Raw genomic sequence first — 23,316 nt, 5'->3', positions numbered from 1 at the left:
ATTTAGTCAGACTTGCTGAAATGACAGAATCCGTAAAAATTATTCAACAAGCTTTGTAAGGAATTCCAGGGGGACTTTATGAAAATTTAGAAATACGATCTTTTGATAGAGGAAGGTCTCCGGAATGATAATTAAACAGACTCAATAATAATATTAGGAAGGGCAAGGTCGAGGGTTCAAAGTTCGACGTACAAATGAAAGGAAGGTCGAGGGTTCAAAATTCGACCTATCTAGGTCGAATTTTCAACTCTCGACTTATTTAAAAAAAAACAACAACAATGTTTTTACAAATAGTTTGAAAACAACAATATTTTTCTAGATAGTTTCTAAAAGGACAATATCCTTTTAATTTTCTCCATTTTAATATCACATATTTATATAGTTTTTAAAAAAATTAGGGTGGATCTTTAATGTCGGTTTTAAACTGACATTAAAGATCCGTTTTTTTTTAAAAAAAGAAACCGACATTATATATCTGTATTTAGTTTTTCCAACTGACATCAAGGCCCAAATTTCTTGTAGTGAGAGTATCAGTTTTTCATTTGCTAATTATCAAAAACTTAACGACGAGTACCAAAATGCTACCAAACTCAAATCTTATGGCTAAAATATCGAATTTGAAAATTAAGAGATCAAAATGCTACTAAATCCAAACATCATATACCAAAATTGTAATTTTTTTTTTCTAGAGATCAGTATACTCTCTACCTAAAAAAATGGGTCTAATATACTTTTGTCTCTAAAATTGAAGTTTGTTATCTATTTAATTTTTAAGGTAAAAGAAAAACACTTTAGTCTATTAGGGGTGTTCAAAAAACCTGATGACTCGAAAAAACCAATCAACCCAGCCCAACCCGTGTGATTTGAGTTGGGTTATCAACTCATCTGGGTTAGGTTGGATTCAAATAAATGAAAAATTTATGGGTTAAGTTGGTTCATGGATTCACCTAATATAACTCAAACCAACCCGAGCCAACCCGAATTTATTATTAAAGTTACGATAATTTAATTTTTAAAGTTAAAATAGGGTCATGTCATCTTTAGATCTCCTTAGTCCTCTCAAATGATTTGAATGTTCTAGATTGAGATGTTCCAAACTTCTCCCTTCCATATGTAGAAATGGTGATTAAGAAAAAATGACAAACAGCTAGGATTGAACATGTTTCGTATTGTCTATTTTCTCCTTAACTCAAAGTGACTTGTTTTACTTGTTTTTATAGATGTTGTCTTGCAGTTTAGAAGGTTTGTGATTAAAAAAATGGAAGCCTCTAAGGCTATTCAATAAATTAAATTGAAATAGATACGACTACTCTTAAATCATTGATTGACTAAAAATCTTAAGTTGATGGATGAAGATAAATTTAATATAAAGACATTTCTAGACCATCTATTCTTATATTATTTTAAATCATTGATGACCTAAAAACTTAACTGATGGGTGAAGACAGATTTAATATCATATCATCTAACAAGTATACATGTCAAATTGAAAGTTTAGTCTTCAATAAAAATAAAAGTAGATTTAAAATTTAACCGTATATAGAGTGGGGATTAAAAATACATATTTCTAGAAAGAATCTATATAATCTATATTTTTAAAAAGTAAACAAAAAATGATTATAGAAAGTCCATAATTGATAATTGCAATTAATTAAATAATAAATAGAAGAGGGGTTTGGCGTGATTAAACGTTACACGTTAATGATTTGGCGTGCTCCAAATAGGCTTATTTTATTTTATTTTTAAAAAAAAAGGTGGGGGGGGGGCATTTTTCGCGGAAAATTCCAGAAGATTCGATTCCAAGATTTATTTCCTTTTGATTTCTTTTAAGAAAATTTTAAATGATATAATTAATTTTTCAAATAAAAGACCATATATTTAAATGAGTGATTTTCAATATAATTTTCATATAACAAAAATTCTCCAATATTCGAATAAAAATAATAATAGTTCATGTGTTTAAAATATAATTAAGATGTTTAATCATAATTTCTAAAGTTTTTGTTTTTTTTAAGGAATAAAGGTTTAAGATTTTAATAATACAAAAACATATTCTTCCATTTAAATTTTACAAATCATGCTCTCAAATACACAAATCTTCAATTTATAATACACATTTAATATAAAATTTAAAAAGAAAAAAAGAGGAATGGCGAGAAATATATTTTTGGTTCACCCTTGTTTAGTTAACGAATAGAAAATACTTTTCGACCTCTCCCTCCTTTCTCATTTAAATAGACATCTTCTATTTCCATATAATAAATAGGCATCCCTACATTCAACTTATTGTCACATATCTCTTTGTCAATTGCCTTATAGCTTACTCATTTGTCGATGTCATCTTCAAGTTGTCTAGTTGTCGTCCTTGCTCGTCGGTTAACAATTCATTGTAACATGTATTATTTCATTAATGAATTATTTTTAAAATAAGGAGAAATTTCAACGGTTAAATTTTTATGGTAAACTTTTAATTTCACCAAATTACATTTTAAATTTAGATAAGTGTTGCAATCTTAATATTAATTTTTTTAAAAAGTTATAATTTTAACTCTATAATAATTTTTTGTTTGAAATATTGTTAGGAAAAATAGTATTCTCTTATGTGTTCAATGAATTATAGTACAAAGAAATTAAAACATATTCTCTTATGCATTCGATGAATTATAATGCATATGTATGATATGAAATTAATAAGATTTTTCATATAAAAATTGTTGATAACAAAATCTCAGCAAGGAAAAATGCACCAGATTTTTACATGACAGTAACAATAGCTTTATAATTTGAGGAAGAACGTATCCTACAAAATAGGAAGATCTACACACTAACGTGGTGTTTGTCACACCAACTTCAATGTAGTCATCAAGCATATAAGTGCTGCAAGTTGAGAGTTTGAGTATCAAAATAAGTTTGTCCCTCTCTGAAGTTATTACAATGTATTTATAGGTGTAATTGACCTATTAGGTTCTCCCTGATTTGGTTTTAGTGCTACATTAGGATTGTTCTTCCATTTCTCGTGTTTGGGCATTTGAAGGGCGTGCCCCATTTGGCATGTTTTTGCTAGAGTTTCCAAGCACATTCACCTAGGCTCATTTTGGTCTTAAGGTGATCCTTTTGGTTGAGGAATGCATAGGGCATATCCTGTAAAGAATTTTTTATTACACTCAACTTTGGCCATGATCGAGGCCAAGCCAACAGCTTTTTCTTAGGCCTACTTTGTTCTGCTTAGATAAACATCGTGTGAGACTTATAATTTTATTGATTAAACCCCTAAAATTTCATAAGCAGTCCAATTTAGACTCCCAATTATATAAGATTTCTTTTGAAAAGTATCCATACATCAATTTTAATCGTCCATTTTATTAATTTACCATTTGAAGAAGTCTACCAAGTGTAAGAATTGAATGCATAAATGATTATCAAATGTAATATAAAGTGTCTAAATTGATTCACTTATAACAATCTATATAGAAGTTTAATTTAAAACAATTATAAGTTTCACACGATGTTTTTTTAACTAAGCGTGAAGGAAAGTGTTAATTGATACACCTACAAAAGTTTAGGTTAAAATTGATACAATTATTAGTTCAGAGTTTAAACTAATACAATCCCCAAAAGTTTAGAGTGTAAATTAAAATTTTGGTTAAATTATAAATTTAGTTCTTAAACATTCAGATTTATCTCTATTTGCTTCCTCAACTTTAAAATTATTTAATAAGTATTTGAAATTCTAATCATGTTTCAAATAGGTCACTCAAACTTCCAAAAAAAAGTGTAATGATTTTTAAGTTTTCAAATTTATGTTTATTAAGTTCCTAACTATTTTAAAAATAGTGATTAATAGATCCTCAAACTTTGGATTTTATATCCAATAGCCAATTTTTATCTTATAAATCTTTTATCTATTCAACAATTTAAAAAAAAAAAAAATCTCATGTCTAGTAAATATACAATTGAAATTTGGGTTTCATTAGACATAAAATTTAATTTGATCTACATTATCAATTAAATTTTTTAAAAAATATTATTATATCAAAGACATATATATTAGATTAAAAAAATATAGATAAAGTTTATGGACATTATTGTATACAAAATTTTAAATTTTAAAACCTACTGGTACAAAATTAATTTTACCTAATGATTTTCAATAAATTTGAGTTTTTTTAAGTACAATAAAAAGTTAGGAAACAATATGAAACCTAAAAATTATCATATATATATCAAATTTGACAATGTATAGTTTGTCAACCTAAAGAAATTGACTATGTATATTATTCATTAAAAAAATTGATATTAAAATTATCTATTAAAAATGATATTAAAATGATCCAACTGGAATTAATTTAGTAATGATTGACATATATTATTTCTTTAAAATTAAGAGTTTAATCCATAATATTAAATTTTCATCGACATATCTACACTTTCATTATATTGTAAAAAACAACGAAGCCTAAAAAGTTAAGTAACAAAATTTAAGTAATGTAAACATAACATAAATGATAAACATGTTAGCAATGTTTAAAAAACATTATTTATTTACTAATTTAAATATTTTTCTGATTTTTTATTTTTGTTATTTTTCAAAAATATCCATCGACATCGACGCGTTATCGATATTTTTATCGATATTTTCATAAAATTAAGACCTATTTATGTTAACATCAACATTTTAAACCTTGATTCGATCCTTCATCTACATATAATTGTTGTACATAAAAAATGATATTGATATTTTCTTGGGATAATTATTACCTTTTTAGTCCTCGATTTTTTAATAATATATGTGTTTGGTACTTGAGTTTTCAAAACAAATCTTTCTAGTCCTCAAATTTTTTATAATAGGTTAATTTGGTCCCTAAATTTTCAAAATATACCGTTTTAGTTAGTGAGTTCTTAAAAGCAGGTTTAAAAGATCCTTGCAATAAATTTTTTTTATTATTTTAAATTAGAAAATTAATTTTTAAAAATTACCTCTTCACTCTAAGTTTATTTTCCAAACCTAGTTCAAATACCTTTTAAATTGTTTTTGTAATTCAAAATTTTATATAATTAAATGAAATAAAAAATAGTTGAAAGATCTTCTAAACCTATTCTTATAAACTTGAGGACTAAAAAAGTATATTTTAAAAATTCATGAATTATAGATACTTGTTTTAAAAAAAGTATAGACTAAAAAGATATATTTTGAAGAGTCGAAGCCAAATATACCTATCATTCAAAATTCGAGATTAAAAAAAAGTTTTAATGGGTAATTTCTAGAAGGTATCAAAATTTTATTTTACATGATGCGTAAGTAAATTCTAGAAGGGCAATATGCAAATTAATTATCGATATTACATCATAGTACTAATCTTAATCTTATTGATATAGAATAGAAAATAGATAAGTTGATTTTTTTTTTCCTTTTTTAATTGGTCTCGTTTTCAACAATTATTTAATATCATGCATATATCAAAATCATTGATGCTATGGATATTATTAACTATATGATGAATTCTTTAAGTTTTCGTGTAAAAGCAAAAAACTTCCTTAAGGAAGCATTTGTTTTTATATCCAAATAAATAAGAACTCTGTTTAATATAGAAGTTTTTTGTTTTAAGAAAAAACATTTATAGGTTATGATTTTTTTTTTAAATATATTATTATGAAGATTCATTTTCTTATACTCAAATATTTTTTTAGAAATTAAATTATGAATTTCAAACAAAAATAATATAAAATTAGGATAGATTATTTTTTATTAAATTAATTTTGTTCTAGAACTCCCTATTCCATGTATCGGGAGTTCTAGAACAACTCTCGACGGCCTGTTTTATGCGTTGAGAGATCCTCTCCCGACGGATTTTTCCCGACCAAACTCCCAACAATCCATCTATTGTCGGGAGAGGATCTCCCGACGCAATTTCCACCATTTCCCAACGATTTAGGACGTCGGTAGAAGTCCGATTTCTTGTAGTGCTAAATATGCACTTTAAGAATTAAGATTTTAAAAGTTTTCCTAACATCTTTGAACTTCAATTTATAATCTATTGAGGAAAATTTCGTGCCGGATAGAAACTGATAAAAATCTAAAATGATTAAATTTTACTATTTTGTGTAAATAGTTTCCCTTATTTTTCTATTTTTAAAAATCTTCCATCTATTTAGTATATATTCTTTCTATCATCAATTTATTTAGGAAGAGATGAAGAAATGATGTTACAAACTATCTTATATTTTGAAGTATTGACTTCAATTATGTCTTCAAACTTTGATAAACTTTTATTTACCTTGAATTTGAAAATTTGTTTAAAAAATAAACTTATTTTTTCCGTTTAAATAAGATAAAAATTTAACATAATAGCTAGTACGCATAGAATTGAAGAAATATGTATTATATAATCATTTACGATATCACTCACGTATATTGAGATAATAATTAAAGAATAAAAATTGATTATTTAAATGGTCTTAAGATATCTTTTACATGATGTATATTGTACTACAATCTTAACTTTTATTACATGCATATAGAATATTACGTATGTTTCCTAATTTTTATACATCAATTACGTTAATTTTTATTTCTTCTTATAAAGAGATTTTTTTTTCTTTTTGAATAAATTCAAAATTGTATAATATTTTTTAGAATGAATTTTAAAGTTTAAGACTAAGTTGAACTTTAAAAAAAAATGTCAACTCAATTTTAGAGGTATTTTGTATACTTTATTATTTATTATTATTATTTTGAACTTTTTAAAAGAAATCATGAAAATATTATAATAGAATATTTGGGTAAGTATGAAATCAATGATAACTTTAGAATGATGTGGCCAATAGGAAGCTAAAAAGGCTAAAATGTTGATCATTATTTATCATTATGGTATTATGCACATGAATGAGACAAAATTTCCACAAACATTATTTGTAAGTTGTTCATTAAGCATCATTCCTTTGGCTTCCAATGTTTCACAATTAAATTGAATTATTTTAAATTCCCACCTTTATTTCTATCTTTTTTATTGTAAATTAATTATGGAAAATTGATTCTAAGTTTTAACTCTAGTTTCTATTTGATCTCTAGATTTTAAAATATATTTAATCCCTAAATTCCAAAATGTTACAATTTTACTCTTGAAATCTGAATTTTGTTACAATTTTATTCTTGAAATTTGAATTTTGTTTCAATTTGGTCCATAGATTTCAATATTTTATATTTTTAACCTCAATTTTTCATTAAATACTTACTTTCAATCATTGAAGTCAATTCTTATTAATTAATTAAAAATAATTAGAAGTGAAATTCTAAATTTAATTTTAAAAGAGATAAAAATAGTGAAATTTAATTAATTATAATTCTTTTAATGATTTTTAATTTATTAACCTAAATTAAGGAAAGTAAGTATTTAGTGAAAAATTGAGGTTAAAAGTGTAAACCTTGAGGCGTAGAGATCAAATTGAAGCAAAATTCAAATGTCAAAGGTAAAATTGTTAATATTTTGAAATCTATGAACTAAATTAAAACCAAACTCAAAACTTAAGCTTCTTAATAAAAGTAAAGTTTAAATACTATATTGGTTCTTGTACTTTTATTTTTTGTTCATTTTGGTTCATCTACTTTCAAAATGTTTAATTTTGGTCCCTATACTTTCAACTTTGGTTCATATTAATTCTTGTACTTTAAAAATGTTTATTTTCATCATTGTACTTTTAACTTTAGTTCATTTTAGTCTTTGAAGTTAAAAAAAGAGACAATTTTTATCTTTTAAAAGTGAAAATGAAGAGACCAAAATGACGAGTATAAATACCAAAATGAACCAAAGTTAAAAGTATAAAAACTAAAATGAATATTTTTAAAATATAGGGACCAAAATGGTATTTAAATCTAAATATTATAATATTTATTTGGGGTCACATAGAGGGATGACGTGGATAAATAAATACCAGGAGCGAGCAAGGTCTATAAATGCAGAAAGAAAAAAAAAGAAATTAGTCTAAAGTTTCCGATTTTATTGGGCCATGGAACTCAATAGGTATAGGTATAGATAAAGATGATTAACGAAGATTACATGTGGGATGTAATTAAAAGCAATTACCCCACATTTAATTACAACATCTAAGACATCAGTACCTAACTTGTAGAAATTTTGTGTTTAGAGAGGTGCCATTTTCTTCCCTATATGGTCCCATACACTTGTGGCTTCAATGCCAATGTTCCCTTTACTTTATGCATTGTACCCTAGATCAAATCATTGGCTTTCATCTCAACAATTTCCGAATTTCATCATCAAACTTAATCATATTATTTTCCTCCTCTACACCCTTTTTTTTATTTGTATTATACGTTTTCGGCGTGAAACTTAATCATATTTCACTATTAAGTTCTTCATCGTTATTTTAAAAAATCAAATTTCAGTAACTAAAATACTTAAAAGAGAAAAAAAGAGTACACACGCTTAAATAGTATACTCATTTCATTTCGCTTTTAACTCGTCATTTAATGATATATTATTTTATTTTATGGATATATGAAAAAAAAAATTATAGTATTACTTGGTGTAAGATTTTCTTCATAAATATTTTTTAATATCAAAGTACTCCACTTTAAAAAGATAAATAATTAAAAATGTTGACACCACAAATTTTCTATAATAAGATTTCACTAATTCATTAATGGTTAGTAATGCTTTTCTATATTATTATAGAAATAGAAGATTTCACTCATTATGGCTAGTAATGCACTCTTATCTTGGATTAACATTTTGAATTTATTTTGCAATTGATCGCATGACATAAAGATCATTCGTATCTCCACTCAAAATTGTGGTAATAAACTATTACTCCAATATTTATGATAGAAGGACAATTTTATTACATCCATACAATATATAAAAAGTAATAAAGACGAACAAATTTTAACGAATCGAACCATCGATGTTAAAAAGGGTAATAATTATTGATCATCTAGTTAAAACTGACAAAATAAATAGAGGTTCCCACTTCTAAGGTGAAATTTGTGTTTACTTTTACTTTGTTTAAAGACAGTTGAGATATGTTTGGGTTCAAAATTTACAACTTACAAATATTATATCTATTTCAAAAACAACATTGAATCAAATTAATTTTTTTAAAGAAGAAGAAAATATTTCATGCACGTGCGAGAGAGCCAAAGCTTCTTGAGAAACTTCGCTGCATAGAAGAATTGAATCCTAAACAGCCTAAGAGGCCATGTTTGTAAGGCAAACTCGTCTTCTTCCTCAATTCCTCTGAAACTGCTCTGTTCGTTTTGTAATGCAACTCGTGAGGTGAAATCGGTCCTCTCCTTCTCGAACTCGACACTGAACTCAGGCTCTCTATTGACCGGAAGCTTGAGTTCTTCATCTCTTCCACTGTCTTCTTGTCCGTCGCTCGTCCTTCCGATGCGCTTCGGAAAAGTAACAGGTCTCTGATTCTCCATCTTCTCTGACCTCTGGAGAATGAGAATGCGGAAAGAAATGATGCCGATGATGAGATTGAGTGTTTATCGTTGCTTGTGGTGGAAGAAATGGCGGATTTTGTAGGAATTTCAAGATCGGAATCGAGTATGATGTCGGAGACTCGTAGTGGAGATAGCGATCGGCTTCCGCTGCGTTTTATGGATGAAGATGATCGTGAGGAAGAGGAAATATTCGTATTCGCTCTTTCTCTCCCTCGCTTTCCGTCGCCGTTTCTTTGTGTCGTCGCCGTTTCTTGAGCTATTCTCTTTCCCTATTGAAATCGAAACGTTCGGTAAAATTAGGAGAAAAACAGAGAGATCGAAATCAGAGATCTATATTCAATTAATCACGATGAATTTCTGTTGTACCTGTGCGATAGTCGACGATCTCGACGATCTCGGCGACGTTGCATTGGAGGAAATCGAATCAGTCACTCGATTACACGGCGGAGGTTTTAGAGCCCTAATTTTACCGCAATCGAAAAGCTCCTCAGCCGACAAAGAAGTCCGTTCCAATTGTCCACTGAAATCGAATTCAAAATCCTCATCAGCAACACTACTACAACCATCGCCTCCAGATTTCGCAATTCCAGGCAAGTCCTCCCACAGGAAAGGGATTTCCGAAGCGGAAGAACTCCTTCCATCGCCATAACTAGAATCAAACTCGTTGAAATCGTAGTAGAATGCGGCGGCGTGTGAAGGAGAAGTCGGAGCGCTGGAGAAGAAGAAGTTGCCGAAGCGCTGAGGACTGGAAGGAGCGGTCATGTAAGGCGAAGAACAGGCGCTGTCGAAGTTGAAGTCGACGGGAGCGACTGGAACCGCCACTTCCATTGCGAACGGGGATGAGAAATCTCCGAGGTCAGGCTATGGAAGTGGTTTAGGGTCAGGTGAAGAAAAGGGAAGAAGAGAAGGATTTATAACAATGGCGGAAGGGAAGTTGATGAAGAAGAAGAAGAAGAAGAGAGAGGAAAGAGAGAGGAAGGAGAGAGAGTGGAAAAATATTGACTGAAAAATGTGGGAGAGAAAATTAATTGATTGTTAAGATAGGCCGCCTTATAACAAATCCCTTCCCCACTTTTCAAGAATATGACTTTTATATATATATATATATATATAGGTTATTATCCAATATAGAAAAATAGGTTAAGTTATTTATAAATATAACACAATATCGAGAATCTCACGGTAACTTTAATAGTATTTACACCAGTTTTTTTATTTAAAACAATTAGTTTTTTATTTATCTAAAATCTTCTTTAAAAAATTAAAATTTAATTTTTATGTTGACAATTAGAATTTAGTATCAGATTTAATAAACTCTCCTAAATAGTCCTTGCAGTAAAGACTCTGAATGAGTTTTATAAAAGGGATCGTTGTAAATATAGCAACCAGGCTTAAAGAATTAACAGCTATAATATAATGTAAAAAATTATAAATATGACAAAATTTAGATAATCTACTGATAAATTATATCATTGGTAGAAATCAGTGATAGGTTGAATCGCTTGTAAGAGTCTACCAATGATGGAAGGTAAAAGTCTACGATAGAATTCTATATTTATAATTTTTTTTTTTAAAAAAAAATATCTTTATACACTTAGTTATTATCTCTAAAAAAGCTACCAATTTTAGAAATTATTTATGAGGTTTTATCAAACTATAATGATTAAGTTCTAATTTTTAAAACTATAAAAACTAAACTTTAAAAAAAAAATCTCTAAATAAGGACCAAATTTGTTATTGAATTTAAAAGAATTTTAATTTAAGAGTCTTTAGTTTGAGATAACTTTAGTGTAATTGTGATTTTAAAATGCTCACTTTCAATTTCAAACTTTATAAAAGCATATTATGATGTTTTGTTAATTTTGTCGTGATTTAACTATATAATGACCAAATAGATATTAAATATTAAATTCGTTATAAGATAATTATTTTTAAATTTTTAAATGCTTATTGAAAATAAATTTATTTAATTTGAAATATTTTGTCAAAGTTTAACACCAGAAAATTGTTATAAAAAAAAAATTGAACCAATCCAAATTAAGATATTAGAGAATTTCAGAAAAGAGAAAAAGGGGCAAATTTGGAATTTTCAAAATTAACAGGTTTATAGAGAAGTTGAATCCAAAAGATGGGAAGAGCATGATTTTGAAAGTAAGAATAAAATGGAAAGTGCTATTACATAAATTAATAAATAATTTAATTTACCAAACCATTTAAACCTCAAACATGGCATAAATTGGATTTTAATTTGATGAATGAATTTGAAGTTTATGATTAAATTTTGTTCATGGGAAAATGTAGGGAATTCTCAATTTAGTTCCTTAATCCTTTAAAAATTTCAACCAAGTCATTTAATAAAAATTTTGATAATACAAAATTGATATTATTATAAATATTATAAAATGTGTAACATAGATGTCTATGATCAGTGTCCTAAAAATCACGTGTCTTTATTTCCTTACTTCATGTGTTATTCTATATATTGTTCATGTGTTTTATGAATACACACCATTCGGGTTCAAGTCATTCCACTTCTTACTTACCAATTTATCTATAAATAGTGGCATTTAATGGATCTCGAAAAAAAATGCATATTGGTGAGAAATTGAAAGAAGAATTGGAGAATTTTTAGTGAATTTTGAAGGAAGATTTTTTTTAGTGATTTTTTATTTTCCACAAATTTCTTTATTTTATACTTTATATATATTTTTAATTATCTAATTATCATAATATAATTTTTGGGTATCCATTTTCTGTGCTTTAGTTTGCTCCTCAATTTTACAACAGGTGTGCCATTAAAATTTAATTGTATCATTAACTTATTTGAACGTATAGACAAGCTACTTTGAAAAACAAAATTTGTCGTAATTAATAATTTAAGTCTTGTTTGGCAATCATTTATTTTTGTAAAAAAAATTGACAATCAATTAAATGTGTAAACACTCCACTAAAAATATTTTATTTATAAGGTTATATTTAGTAGCTACTTAGACCCCGTTTGGTAACCATTTTGTTTTTTGTTTCTGTTTTTGAAAATTAAGCTTATTTCATCTACATTTCTTACAATGATTTGCATATTTCTTAAATACAATGATTGAATTCTTAGCCAAATTCTAAAAATAAAAACAACTTTTTGGAAGCTACTTTTTTTTCCTCAAAATTTTGTTTAGGTTTTTAAACCATTAGTGAAATGTATATAACAAATGAGGACATCCGGAGATAGAAGAAGTGTTCATAGGCTTAATTTTCAAAGACAAAATGGTTACCAAATGAGACTTTAGTTTTTAGATTTTTAAAATTAAGCCTATAAATACTCCTCTAAATTTCTTGCTTTGTTGTCACTTTTACCAATGTTCTAAAAGATTAAACCAAATTTTGAAAACTAAAAAAAGTAGTTTTTATTTTTAGATTTGGCTAAGAATTCAACTCTTGTACTTAAAAAAATATGCAAACGATTGTAAGAAAATGAACTTAATTTTCAAAAACCAAAAACAAAAAATAAAATAGTCACTAAACGATACCTAAATAAATAAGAACACCTTAGTAAAAATATTGTGAGAAAAGAAGCATAAATTTCAAAAATTAAAAATTATACCTCATTTGGTAACTATTTGATATTCTATTTTTGTTTTTAAAAATTAGCCTATAGACAATACATCCACATCCAACTTCTTCCTTTATTATCTACTTTTAATCAATGATTTAAAAAATTAAGTCAAAATTTGAAAACTAAAAAAATAATTTTTAAGAGCTTGTTTTTGTTTTTGGAATATGACTGAAAATTTAATTATCGTACTTAATAAAATGAAAATTATTATAAGAAATGATGAGAAAATAGTCTTAATTTTCAAAAATAAAAAATAGAAAACGAAATGGTTATGAAATTAGTCATAAATGCACTAACTATTATATTTTTTAAAATACATTTAAGTAAATTTGAGAACCTCAAAATATAAGGGTACACATTATAATAATCTAAAAGGATTAAAGATCATTTTGTAAATTTAGCCTATTGGTTGTTTATTTAAAAGTTAAAATATAGATATACATTGATTGTGTAGAAATTAAAGAAAAAGATATGGTTGAAGTGCGTTTAATAACAAAAGGAAGGAATTGCATATATTTTAGAAAAATATTGTCATAAATCTTAGAGATTAAAAAATTATAAACTTTAGATACTAACATATTCGAAAAAGATTTAAAATGTCCATAGAGATGTTAATTTTACGAAAATTTTGATTTCAAAGAATATTTCAAAAAAATTACAAAAACAAAATATTTAAACTAGTAAATATACATTTTATAATATTTAAGTCAATTAACATGTCTATTATTTATATTAGATTTATATTAATGATTTTTTTATTCTTATTTTTTATATTTCATAGATTTTTTACAATATAATGAAAATATCGATTAACATTTACGTCGATATCGGACCAGTTGAAATGTGGAAATATCCATGAAAATATAATATTATGATTTGAACATAACTTGATAAAAGAAGATGTAATTATTATTCCAAAGGTCAACTATTTGATCGTCACACTATTGATTGTTATAAAAAAAACAAACCTTGAATAATAAGATAAATAAGACAATAAGTTATGTCATTTAAAAAGAAAAAAGCTTTATGACACTGACTCGAGCTAAAATTTATTGAAACATGAGCGGTTAGAATTGATGTATTTTAAATTTGAGTTGTTTCTAAATATAGGAAAATAAATGAAAATATTTACAAACAATATCAAAATATCGCAATCTATTTGTGATAGATTGTAATAGATTACTATCTTTGTCTATCATGACATAAATAAACAGACATAAATAATAATCTATCACTATCTATTACATTTTATCACAGATAAATTGTGATATTTTATTATTATTGATAAATATTTTTAGCAGTTTTATCATTTAAAATAATTTTTCTTTAAATTTTAAGAATGAATCAGAACATAATTTAGGAATAAATACTATATTTCAATCTCATTTATATTTTATTTATTGAATTATGACAAATAATAAAATACATTACTTGGTCAACAAAAGTCTTCTGTAATAAGTTAAAATTCGATTATAAATTAAAAAGGGGAAATGGTTGAATTCACAAATATGGTGACCTCATGATTATTTGTTTTTAATTTTTATTTTTAAGAACTAATTTGTTTACTCTCTCTTTTTATTTTGTAATTTGTTTTGAAAAATATTTCTAATAATTATAGCCATCATTTCCGAACGCCTCTTTTTACTTTTCAATACTTTGATAAAATTCCAAATTTTTCTTTTAAAAATTAGAAAATTTTAATAAACAAACTTATATATTAAAAAAAAAAAAAAAACTTAAAATCTCATTTAATAACCATTTAATTTTTTGTTTTTATTTTTAAATATTAAATCTATTTTATTCACATTTCTTTACAAATTATATATTTTTTTAATACAATTTTTGAATTTTTATCCAATTTTATTTATAAAAAAAACAAAAAACTATCGTTTTTAGTTCTCAAAATTATTACCAAACAAAACCTAAATACTTTGTTGTTTAATGAAGATACTAAATAGATTTTTTTTTTATTTTATTTTTTTAAGATAAGAGAGTTTGTTGGTTGATTTTAGTTGATCAAATCAACCAAAAAAAAATCTAAAAACAACTCTAATTAATTAATTAATTCAAATGATCTTAACTAAATAAAGGAATAAGACAGAAACTTTAAAAAGCCAATATTTAATGTAAAGGTTATATATGATAACCAAATTTTAGTTGTTGGTTTTTGAAATTTTAGGTATGTTTTATTACAATTTCTTTGACATGATTTTCATACTTCTTAACTAAATACTTAAACTTTTAACAAAATTTCAAAAACAAAAACAAGACTTTAACAACTACGGCCCCATTTGGTAATCATTTCGTTTTTTTGTTTTTGTTTATGAAAATTAAGTGTATTTCATCCTATTTTTTACCATGATTTGTATATTTCTTAAATATAATGGTTGAATTCTTAGCCAAATTTTAAAAATAAAAACAAAATTCGAAAATCTATTTTTTTTTCAATTTTTTTTTCTTTTTCAAGTCCAATAACTTTTTAAAGTGTTGAGAAATTAAAACCATCAATTTATCGAATGATAGTTTAATGCTTTATTAACTAAATTAGGCTCGAATTGACAGTGGTGAATATATAAGTTAATATTTTATTTGTTTATCATGTGGGTAGTTGTAAAGTGAAAAAGGCAAAGCTCCAAACTCATTGCATACTTTTAATTAACTGCATGCCAGTACCATAATTTTTCCTTCATCTTTGACTTTTTAATATATACTTTAACCTTTTAGCTGAGTGCTTGAAAAATAGAAGACAACCTGTCCTCCTTTCACCCCAAAAAAAGTCTCTTTTCTTCTTAAAATTTGCTTCTTTTTTTTTTTTCTTTTCTTTTTTGGTATATGGCTTTGTTTGTGAGATATGATAAGTCTTGTACACAAATTGCTTACACTTTTTTTTTTTATAATCTTAGTCAATACAAGTTAAATAGAAAACAATAGGTAGATATATTGATGCAAGATCAGTGAGACTCACGTTCGATCAATAGCCAAGACCAGTGAATCTATAGAGATAAAAGACTTGAAATGGTAGACCAAGACCAGTGAGACTCACGTTCAATTAATAGCCACCCATGGTCTTAAAAAACTAATCCAAGTGGATTGGTTGAGAGTCATGAGGGAGCTTAAGTGTAGCTCAAATAACCCATGAAGATGCTTATAAGTAGCTTTGAGAACTCATGAGGTAGCTTAGATAACCCATGGGTGAAGTTCAGAGAACCAATAGAAGATTTTATAAGAATCCATGACGACCTCTATAGGACTCATGGGCGATACCTCTACAAAACCCATGGAGGACCTCAGAGTGATTGAATTTAGAACGGTCTAGATTTTCAACCAACGATCCATAAAGGAATCGTTGAGGAGTTGAGTGGGTGATATACTTAAGCATCGATTACAACCCAAATGGTGACATTGTAACGTATCTCTCACTGGGTTATGGATTCATGCATCAGTTATGCATTACTAGCCTATATGAACAACTAAAGTCATTAGTCGAAGAGATGCTAAAAGATCCCTTTCTATTCTCTTCTATCAAGTTACTTACAAATCTCTGACTATCTTGAGTGTCAAAGTATGTGTCTTGATACCACACTCGTATTCATCTTTTTTTTTTTTTTTTTGGTTCTTGCAGAATACTTTGACTATTTTTCTCTTAAAATATTTACATTCGATCCATTTTTCCGCATCAACTTACCCAATTAAAAAAAGAAAGTGTATATAAAATTCAGAATATAAATGAAAGATTTGAAGTTTGCTTGTTTTGTGCATGAATGATTAGATTAACTTCAAAAAGAAATATAAAACTTGTTGAATTTTAGTTTCTAAGCTTTTGTTGTAATGTTGAAAATATATTTCTCTACATGAAGTTAATTGTGAAAGAAAGAAAATTAAAAGTTTAAGGTAAGTCATTTTAATTTATTATTGTGAGAGGGAAAAAAAAACTTATTTGAAAAAAAAAAACCTAAAATGTGATATATTATTAAAAATCTTACTTTTTAAAAAATGGAAAAACAAAGAAACAAAAAGGCAAAATAGTTTCCACATATGCAAATAATTTCATGAGAAGAAAAGGTGCATGAAGAAATTAAGGTGTAATGATGAAAAGAAGACAAGAAATAGGGAACCATCCCACAAAAATGTGATTACATCTATTTTGAAACAAAAAGTACAAACAAACAAAAAGATAAAGTGATGAGATCTGCTTGCTTCAAAATTGAATAAAATTCTCCCTAACACAATATTCAAGCAATTTAGAATGAAATATTGAATCTTTTGTGATTACATTTTTCTTCTTTTCCCTCTTTAAAATATTATTCAAATTTTTCCACACACTTTTTTAATATTTGTCCCATCTTATTATTTTCTTAGTATAGTTGTTGACACAATCTAAAAAGCGGAAACAAATAGGAAAATGAAATGTCAAAATGAGCTTAGCTTCCTCCCTAGACGTCGAAGGTTTGATCCTCATCTCCTTAATTATTGTGCTAAAAAAAAAAGAATCTATCAATAATAGAAACTGATAAAAGTTTATTATTGATATCATGTAATAGATGCTAATAGAACTATCATTATTATAATATTTTTTTTTGCTATTTCTGTAAATAGTTTAATATTTTTTCTATTGGTGAAAATTTTTCCAAAATAATAGAGACTCTTCATTTCACAACGTACTAAAATGTAATAAATTAGTACAATCAAAGACTGGATTCGACTCACAATGTAGTAAAATTTAAATACTAGTCACTTTTTGAAAGTATAATGACTAAAATGAATATTCTAAAAGAATAGAATCGAAAATAAACCAAAATTAAACTTACATAAACTAAAATAAATATTTTTAAGTTATAGAGACTAAAATAAATCAAAACTAAAAGTAGTATTTAAACCAAATATGAACCAAACATAAAAGTTATTAATGTAGTTTGGTTAAGTCTCCAACAAATATGTGCAAATATTGCAAATGAGAAAATCATTTAAACATTTATAATAAATCCAAGATTTGAATTCACACTCTAGAAATGAATTTTTTACTTGAAAAAACAAAAAGAGAATGTAATTGGTGCTCAAAAGATTCATAAAAATGGAGGGTTTGATGGAGATGTTGAGAGGGATAGAGGGGGGCTTGGGTGGTTGGTGCCTAAAAAGTCCACATTTTCGGCCCAAGCTGGCCTTTACTTTTTTATGTCGGATCTCATCTACCATTATTTATCTCATACTATTATTTATTTTCTACCTTTTTGTTTATCAAATACTTTCGTGTTCTTTCTTTTTCCTCCAAGGTATTGGAAAATATTTTATTTGGTTGGAAGCAAATAGTTCAAGTTTTGTATTATTATTTTTTTTCCATTTAAAAAATAAAAAATAAAAAATAGATAACAAAATAGAAAATTTTAGGGTTTGTTAGATGGATGACCAGAATTTTAGGAGAAAAAAAATTGTTGAGTTTTATATCCTAAAACTCGTGGTTTGTAAATAATAGCACTTATTATGAAAATTCAATAAAGTTATTAAATATATTGTCTTTTGGAAATCCAACAAACCAAAGTCCCTTGACTATTACATAGTACTTGAACTTTATGTGGAAACATATAAGTGGATTAGGTTCGAGTAATAGTCAAAATGATCTACTATGAATAAGATTGGGTGCCTTATTCTATTAAATGCTACAAACGAAGTGATCCTAATTCGTTCATGTTGGGACATGAAGAGTGAGGGTGTCCTATGCAAATGAGTTTTGTGTAAGATCGGACCACGAAACCAATCACTTTTACTTTATAACGTTGTTTAACTGATTATTTCAAATCGATGACCTAGGTAACTTGACCTTAATCTTGAGCTAATTATGAACTCCTATTTGTTCGGGATTACCCTTTGATCTGCAAACGGTGATAGTAGACCGACTACCTCTGCTCAATAAGCTTACCATTTTGGGATAAGACCGGATGAATAGCTGGGGACATAGGGTACAAGATGAAATTCACTCCTACTCAATTAGGGATAGTAGAGAGGTTGTTCCCTCCAAGTGCTGATTCTGGGTCTTGAACAAGAGGCCCACCCTCTCATTGGCCTGAGAAGGATTCAATTTGTTGATTGGAAACTTACTAATCATGGTTATATCGAGGGGACATAATATATCTACAGTGGAGTTCAACTATAGGTTTTAGTGGAATCACCCATTAGTTAACAAATGGGGGTTAGATCGAACTTTCCAACGAAAACATTTGAGAATAATTTTATAAATTTACATGATGATGTAAGCAAATGTCAAAATTCTTGAGTTTTAAAAAGTTGGGCAAAAATCATTTTGGACTTGAAATTTAAATCTTTTAATCAATCATCTAAAAAATGTATAGGTAGAAGTAGAGTTGGTAGGATTATTAATTTTCTAAAAATCAAAACCAGAAAGTAAGACTTGCTTTTTGTAACCATTTTGTCTTTTTGTCTTGGTTTTTGAAAATTAAGCCTATTTCATTCTCATTTCTTATAATGATTTGCATCTTTTTAAGTAGAATGACTGAATTCTTAACCAAATCGAAAACAAAAACAAGTCGTTAAAAGCTTTTTTTCTTCAAAATTTGGCTTGATTAACCATTGGTTTAGTAGATAACAAAGGAAGAAATTTAGAGGTGGAAGTAGTGTCTATAGACATAATTTTTTTTAAAAAAAAAAAAAAAAACCAAATGGTTATCAAAACGAGACCTAAATGATTATCAAATGGGACCTATTAGGGTTTTACAAAATATTAAAAAAAAAAGTAGATAACAAAAGTATGTACAATGTGAAAGTTAATTAAGTAGACCAATGTGTCCAAATTTTATCCATTACTTACAATCAATTAAATCAATTATATTTTTATTTTTGAAAAAAAAAAACATATTTTTGTTTAAGAAATCAAATATGTTATATTTGTTTCTAATTTTGTTTGCAATATCCATTATTAATAGTTCGATCAACCTCCTCTTCTTAGATGGATGAAACTTGGAGTTACAATTTCTCCTCCTAATTATGTGACCTTAGGATCTCCGTTGAACTCGTTGTCTCGAGTTATATTATTTAGTTATTTAAAATGAAAAAATTATTAGTAGTATAGTAATATGGACAATTTTTCATACTACTCCTATTCATTGAAAGTTACAAAAAGAACATTTAAGAAGTGTATGAGAACCATAAAATAAGATGACATATCATCATATAACGTATCAGACACTTAAAAAAAGGAATATGTACTACAGTAGTACTAGAAATTTTCCCATTATTTTAGACTACCTTAATTGACGCTAATAGATCTCACTTTCAGTATTCAATTTCTTATTGATATAAGATGACAACGATGAAGAGAACGTTATTGTTAATCATGGTAAATCACAGGCTACCACCAAACATATTAGATTAGGAAATAACATGTAAGCATCGACATGTTTATGAAACATCATTATCACTTTTATATCTAAAGTTTTGGTTTTATGCCTTTGTTACCAATGTTGTTCTTCTCATGTCTTGTTTTTTCGACCGCTAGTTGGTTCCCTAATTTTTCTTATCTCTTTCATCCTATGAATGGGCGGTTTTTAGAGAGAGTGGTTGAAAGAGAACAAAGAAAGAGAAGGGAAAATAGCATTAATGTAGGAATAATGGCAAAGACAAGACTTTATGCCACATAAGAAAGAAAGAGAGAGAAAAAAACTAGTAAATATCAATATAAATTATTTTCATATGAAGAGTCACATCATAGTAAGAATACGTCGTTATTCATTAACTACTACTTTATAATTTTTTTTAATAGGTAATATTATTATACAACAACAAGAGAGATCTCACAACTCGAGATCAAGGCACCAGAGCAAAAAGAGCACCTACAAAGACGCACAGTGGCGAAAAAACAGAACCGACAAAAAAGACAATACGAATAAAAAACAAAACATCCAGAAGAATAAAAAACACCCCACAATCCGGGATCTCTGAAACTGGACATACAGAGGTAAAATATCCAAACAAAAAACGAAGAAATCAGACGAACTAGATAAGTACTACTTCATAATTTAGTAATGATTAACAAACAATTAATGTATATTGTCAACTTAACATAATTCAACTAGTTAAAGTATTATACATTTGTTTTAGTGGGACAATTATGCAAATTCTCATATTTAAAGACTATATATGGATTAGTGAAGATTCCACTTCCAGAAGATTGAGCAGACTTTACAATCTTCATAACGTAGATGGATTATTCCTTTCGTTATTGTCAGTTAATTTGGAGGTAGAACCATGTTTATATATATATATATATATATATATTATTGAATACGAGTCCTTTATCTCATAAATTTTTTTTCTTAACATATCCATGAACATAATTCATTCAATCAAGACATTACTTAACTTTTTAGCGCTTAAAATGTTCAAATCTTTTCATCCATATCGAACTTTTTTCTTTTGAAAAATATATTTTCTTTTACTTTTACTTTTATCTTTTTATAAAATCAACCATCGGACTATTTTTAAATATAGAAAAATGAATCAAAATATTTATAAATATATAGCAGAATATTATTACCATTATTTATCAGTGTCTATGAGTGTCTATTGATGATAAATGTCTATATTAGTATATATTACTAACCGATTATAATATTTTGCTATGTTTGAAAATATATTCAATAGTTTGATATTTAAACAAATTATCTACTATTTATTACAGTATTTAAATAAAATAAATAGTATTGCAAAAGGGAAACTACTTCAAAAAAGTTTCCTAAATGACCAGAGCAAACTATCATATATTTTAATATCAAACTTTTCCAGGCTTCAGCATCAATCGTTCTTTTCTCCTTTTCTTTTTTAGTAACGAGTTAATGGAATACATTTCAATTACTAATTTATTTTTATTATTTTTTCCATAAATTTCATATAATGCATTAGATGAGGGTTAATATTATAGTAATTTTCCTATTATATATGAATTCATATATTTCTAATGTGAAACACATTTGTAAAAATCGAAACGTTTTAACATTTGTGTAAAGCCCTGTCCAAAATATTATATAAGTTTCAATTCTATTTTTTATTTGAAATCTTTTATCATTATATTAGTTAAGGGGATTTTCAAAATTAAAAAACATATATAAGAAAAATATTTATATCAATAGTAAAATTTAATTATAGGTTTGATAGACATTCAGTAATAAAAATTGATACAAGTCTATCATTATTAGCCGTTGATAGAAGTCTATCAGTGTTTGTCGATTTTTTTTTTTATTTGACATTTTTCCTGTGAAATTTTTTTTTATTAAATCTCTAAATTTAAATGTCCAAAACTTTATTTTTTAATAATAAAAAGCTATTTTATTCATAAGTATTAACCTTCTATTAATCACTTAACAAAAACTTATATTCATTTTAAAAGATCCAACATCTTGACTTATTACATGGACGATCTTAAATTAACAAGGAATATTCTATATCTTTCTTTTAAAAAAATAAATGAAATAAAGAATTGTGTGTTCCTATGCCAACATTGTCTATGAGCTAATTCTAGAACTCGAAACAAAATTATTGCAAAAAATTTATTTGCAATTACAAATAATGATTTATAATACCGAGGTTTAGAATTTGAAACTTGCAAATTTGTGATTAAACTATCAGTTTAGTTTGGTTTTTTTTTTTTTTTTCTATTTATCCCTGAATTTTTTTTAAGGTGTTTAATAAGTTTATAAACTTCTGATACTTTCAGAAATTCAAACCTTTTAAAATTAATTGATTTATAAAATATAAATTTAATTTTTCTAAATAAAATTCATTTTTATGTCTTCTGAAATTCTAATCTTTCAATATTGTATTTAATCGACCTTTTTACTAAATTCAATTTTAAAAAAATAATTTATTAAATATAAAATTAATCTTTATTATTCTATTATTATTATTATTATTATTATTATTATTATTATGTCTTTTGAAATCTTAAACTTTAAGATTTTATGTCTAGTAGAATCGTGGATTTTAAAAAATTCGTAAGCTTAAGAATTAAACTTTTAATTTAACCAAAATTTTAGAATCATATAGCTAAAATAGTATGAAATTTCAAGACTATGTATGTATGTATATATATATGTATGTATATATATATATATATATATATATATATATATATGTCTTAGAGCCTTGTAATTAATCAGTTATTTGATATAATAATTGATTATTTTATGTATGCGATAATTATTATCCATTTTAAGGAAAAATTCAAGATTATTTCATAAGA

General features: G+C 26.2%; 1 protein-coding gene across 1 annotated transcript; it reads right to left on the bottom strand.

Annotated features, from left to right (window-relative positions):
- Positions 1-8,988: 8,988 nt before the first annotated feature.
- Positions 8,989-10,548, bottom strand: LOC120077163 (calmodulin-binding protein (DUF1645)). The gene is made up of 2 exons (XM_039031069.2): positions 9,830-10,548; positions 8,989-9,732 (listed from the first exon to the last, which is right to left on the bottom strand). Exons 1-2 carry the CDS (start codon positions 10,289-10,291, stop codon positions 9,133-9,135), a joined length of 1,062 nt encoding a protein of 353 aa, XP_038886997.1. The 5' UTR covers positions 10,292-10,548; the 3' UTR covers positions 8,989-9,132.
- Between the last annotated feature and the right edge of the window lie 12,768 nt (positions 10,549-23,316).

The sequence above is a fragment of the Benincasa hispida genome, chromosome 5 (assembly GCF_027475165.1).
Source record: "Benincasa hispida cultivar pf3 chromosome 5, pf3_genome.v1.1, whole genome shotgun sequence".
NCBI lineage: Eukaryota > Viridiplantae > Streptophyta > Magnoliopsida > Cucurbitales > Cucurbitaceae > Benincasa > Benincasa hispida.
This window is presented reverse-complemented; position numbering and strand designations above follow the sequence as displayed.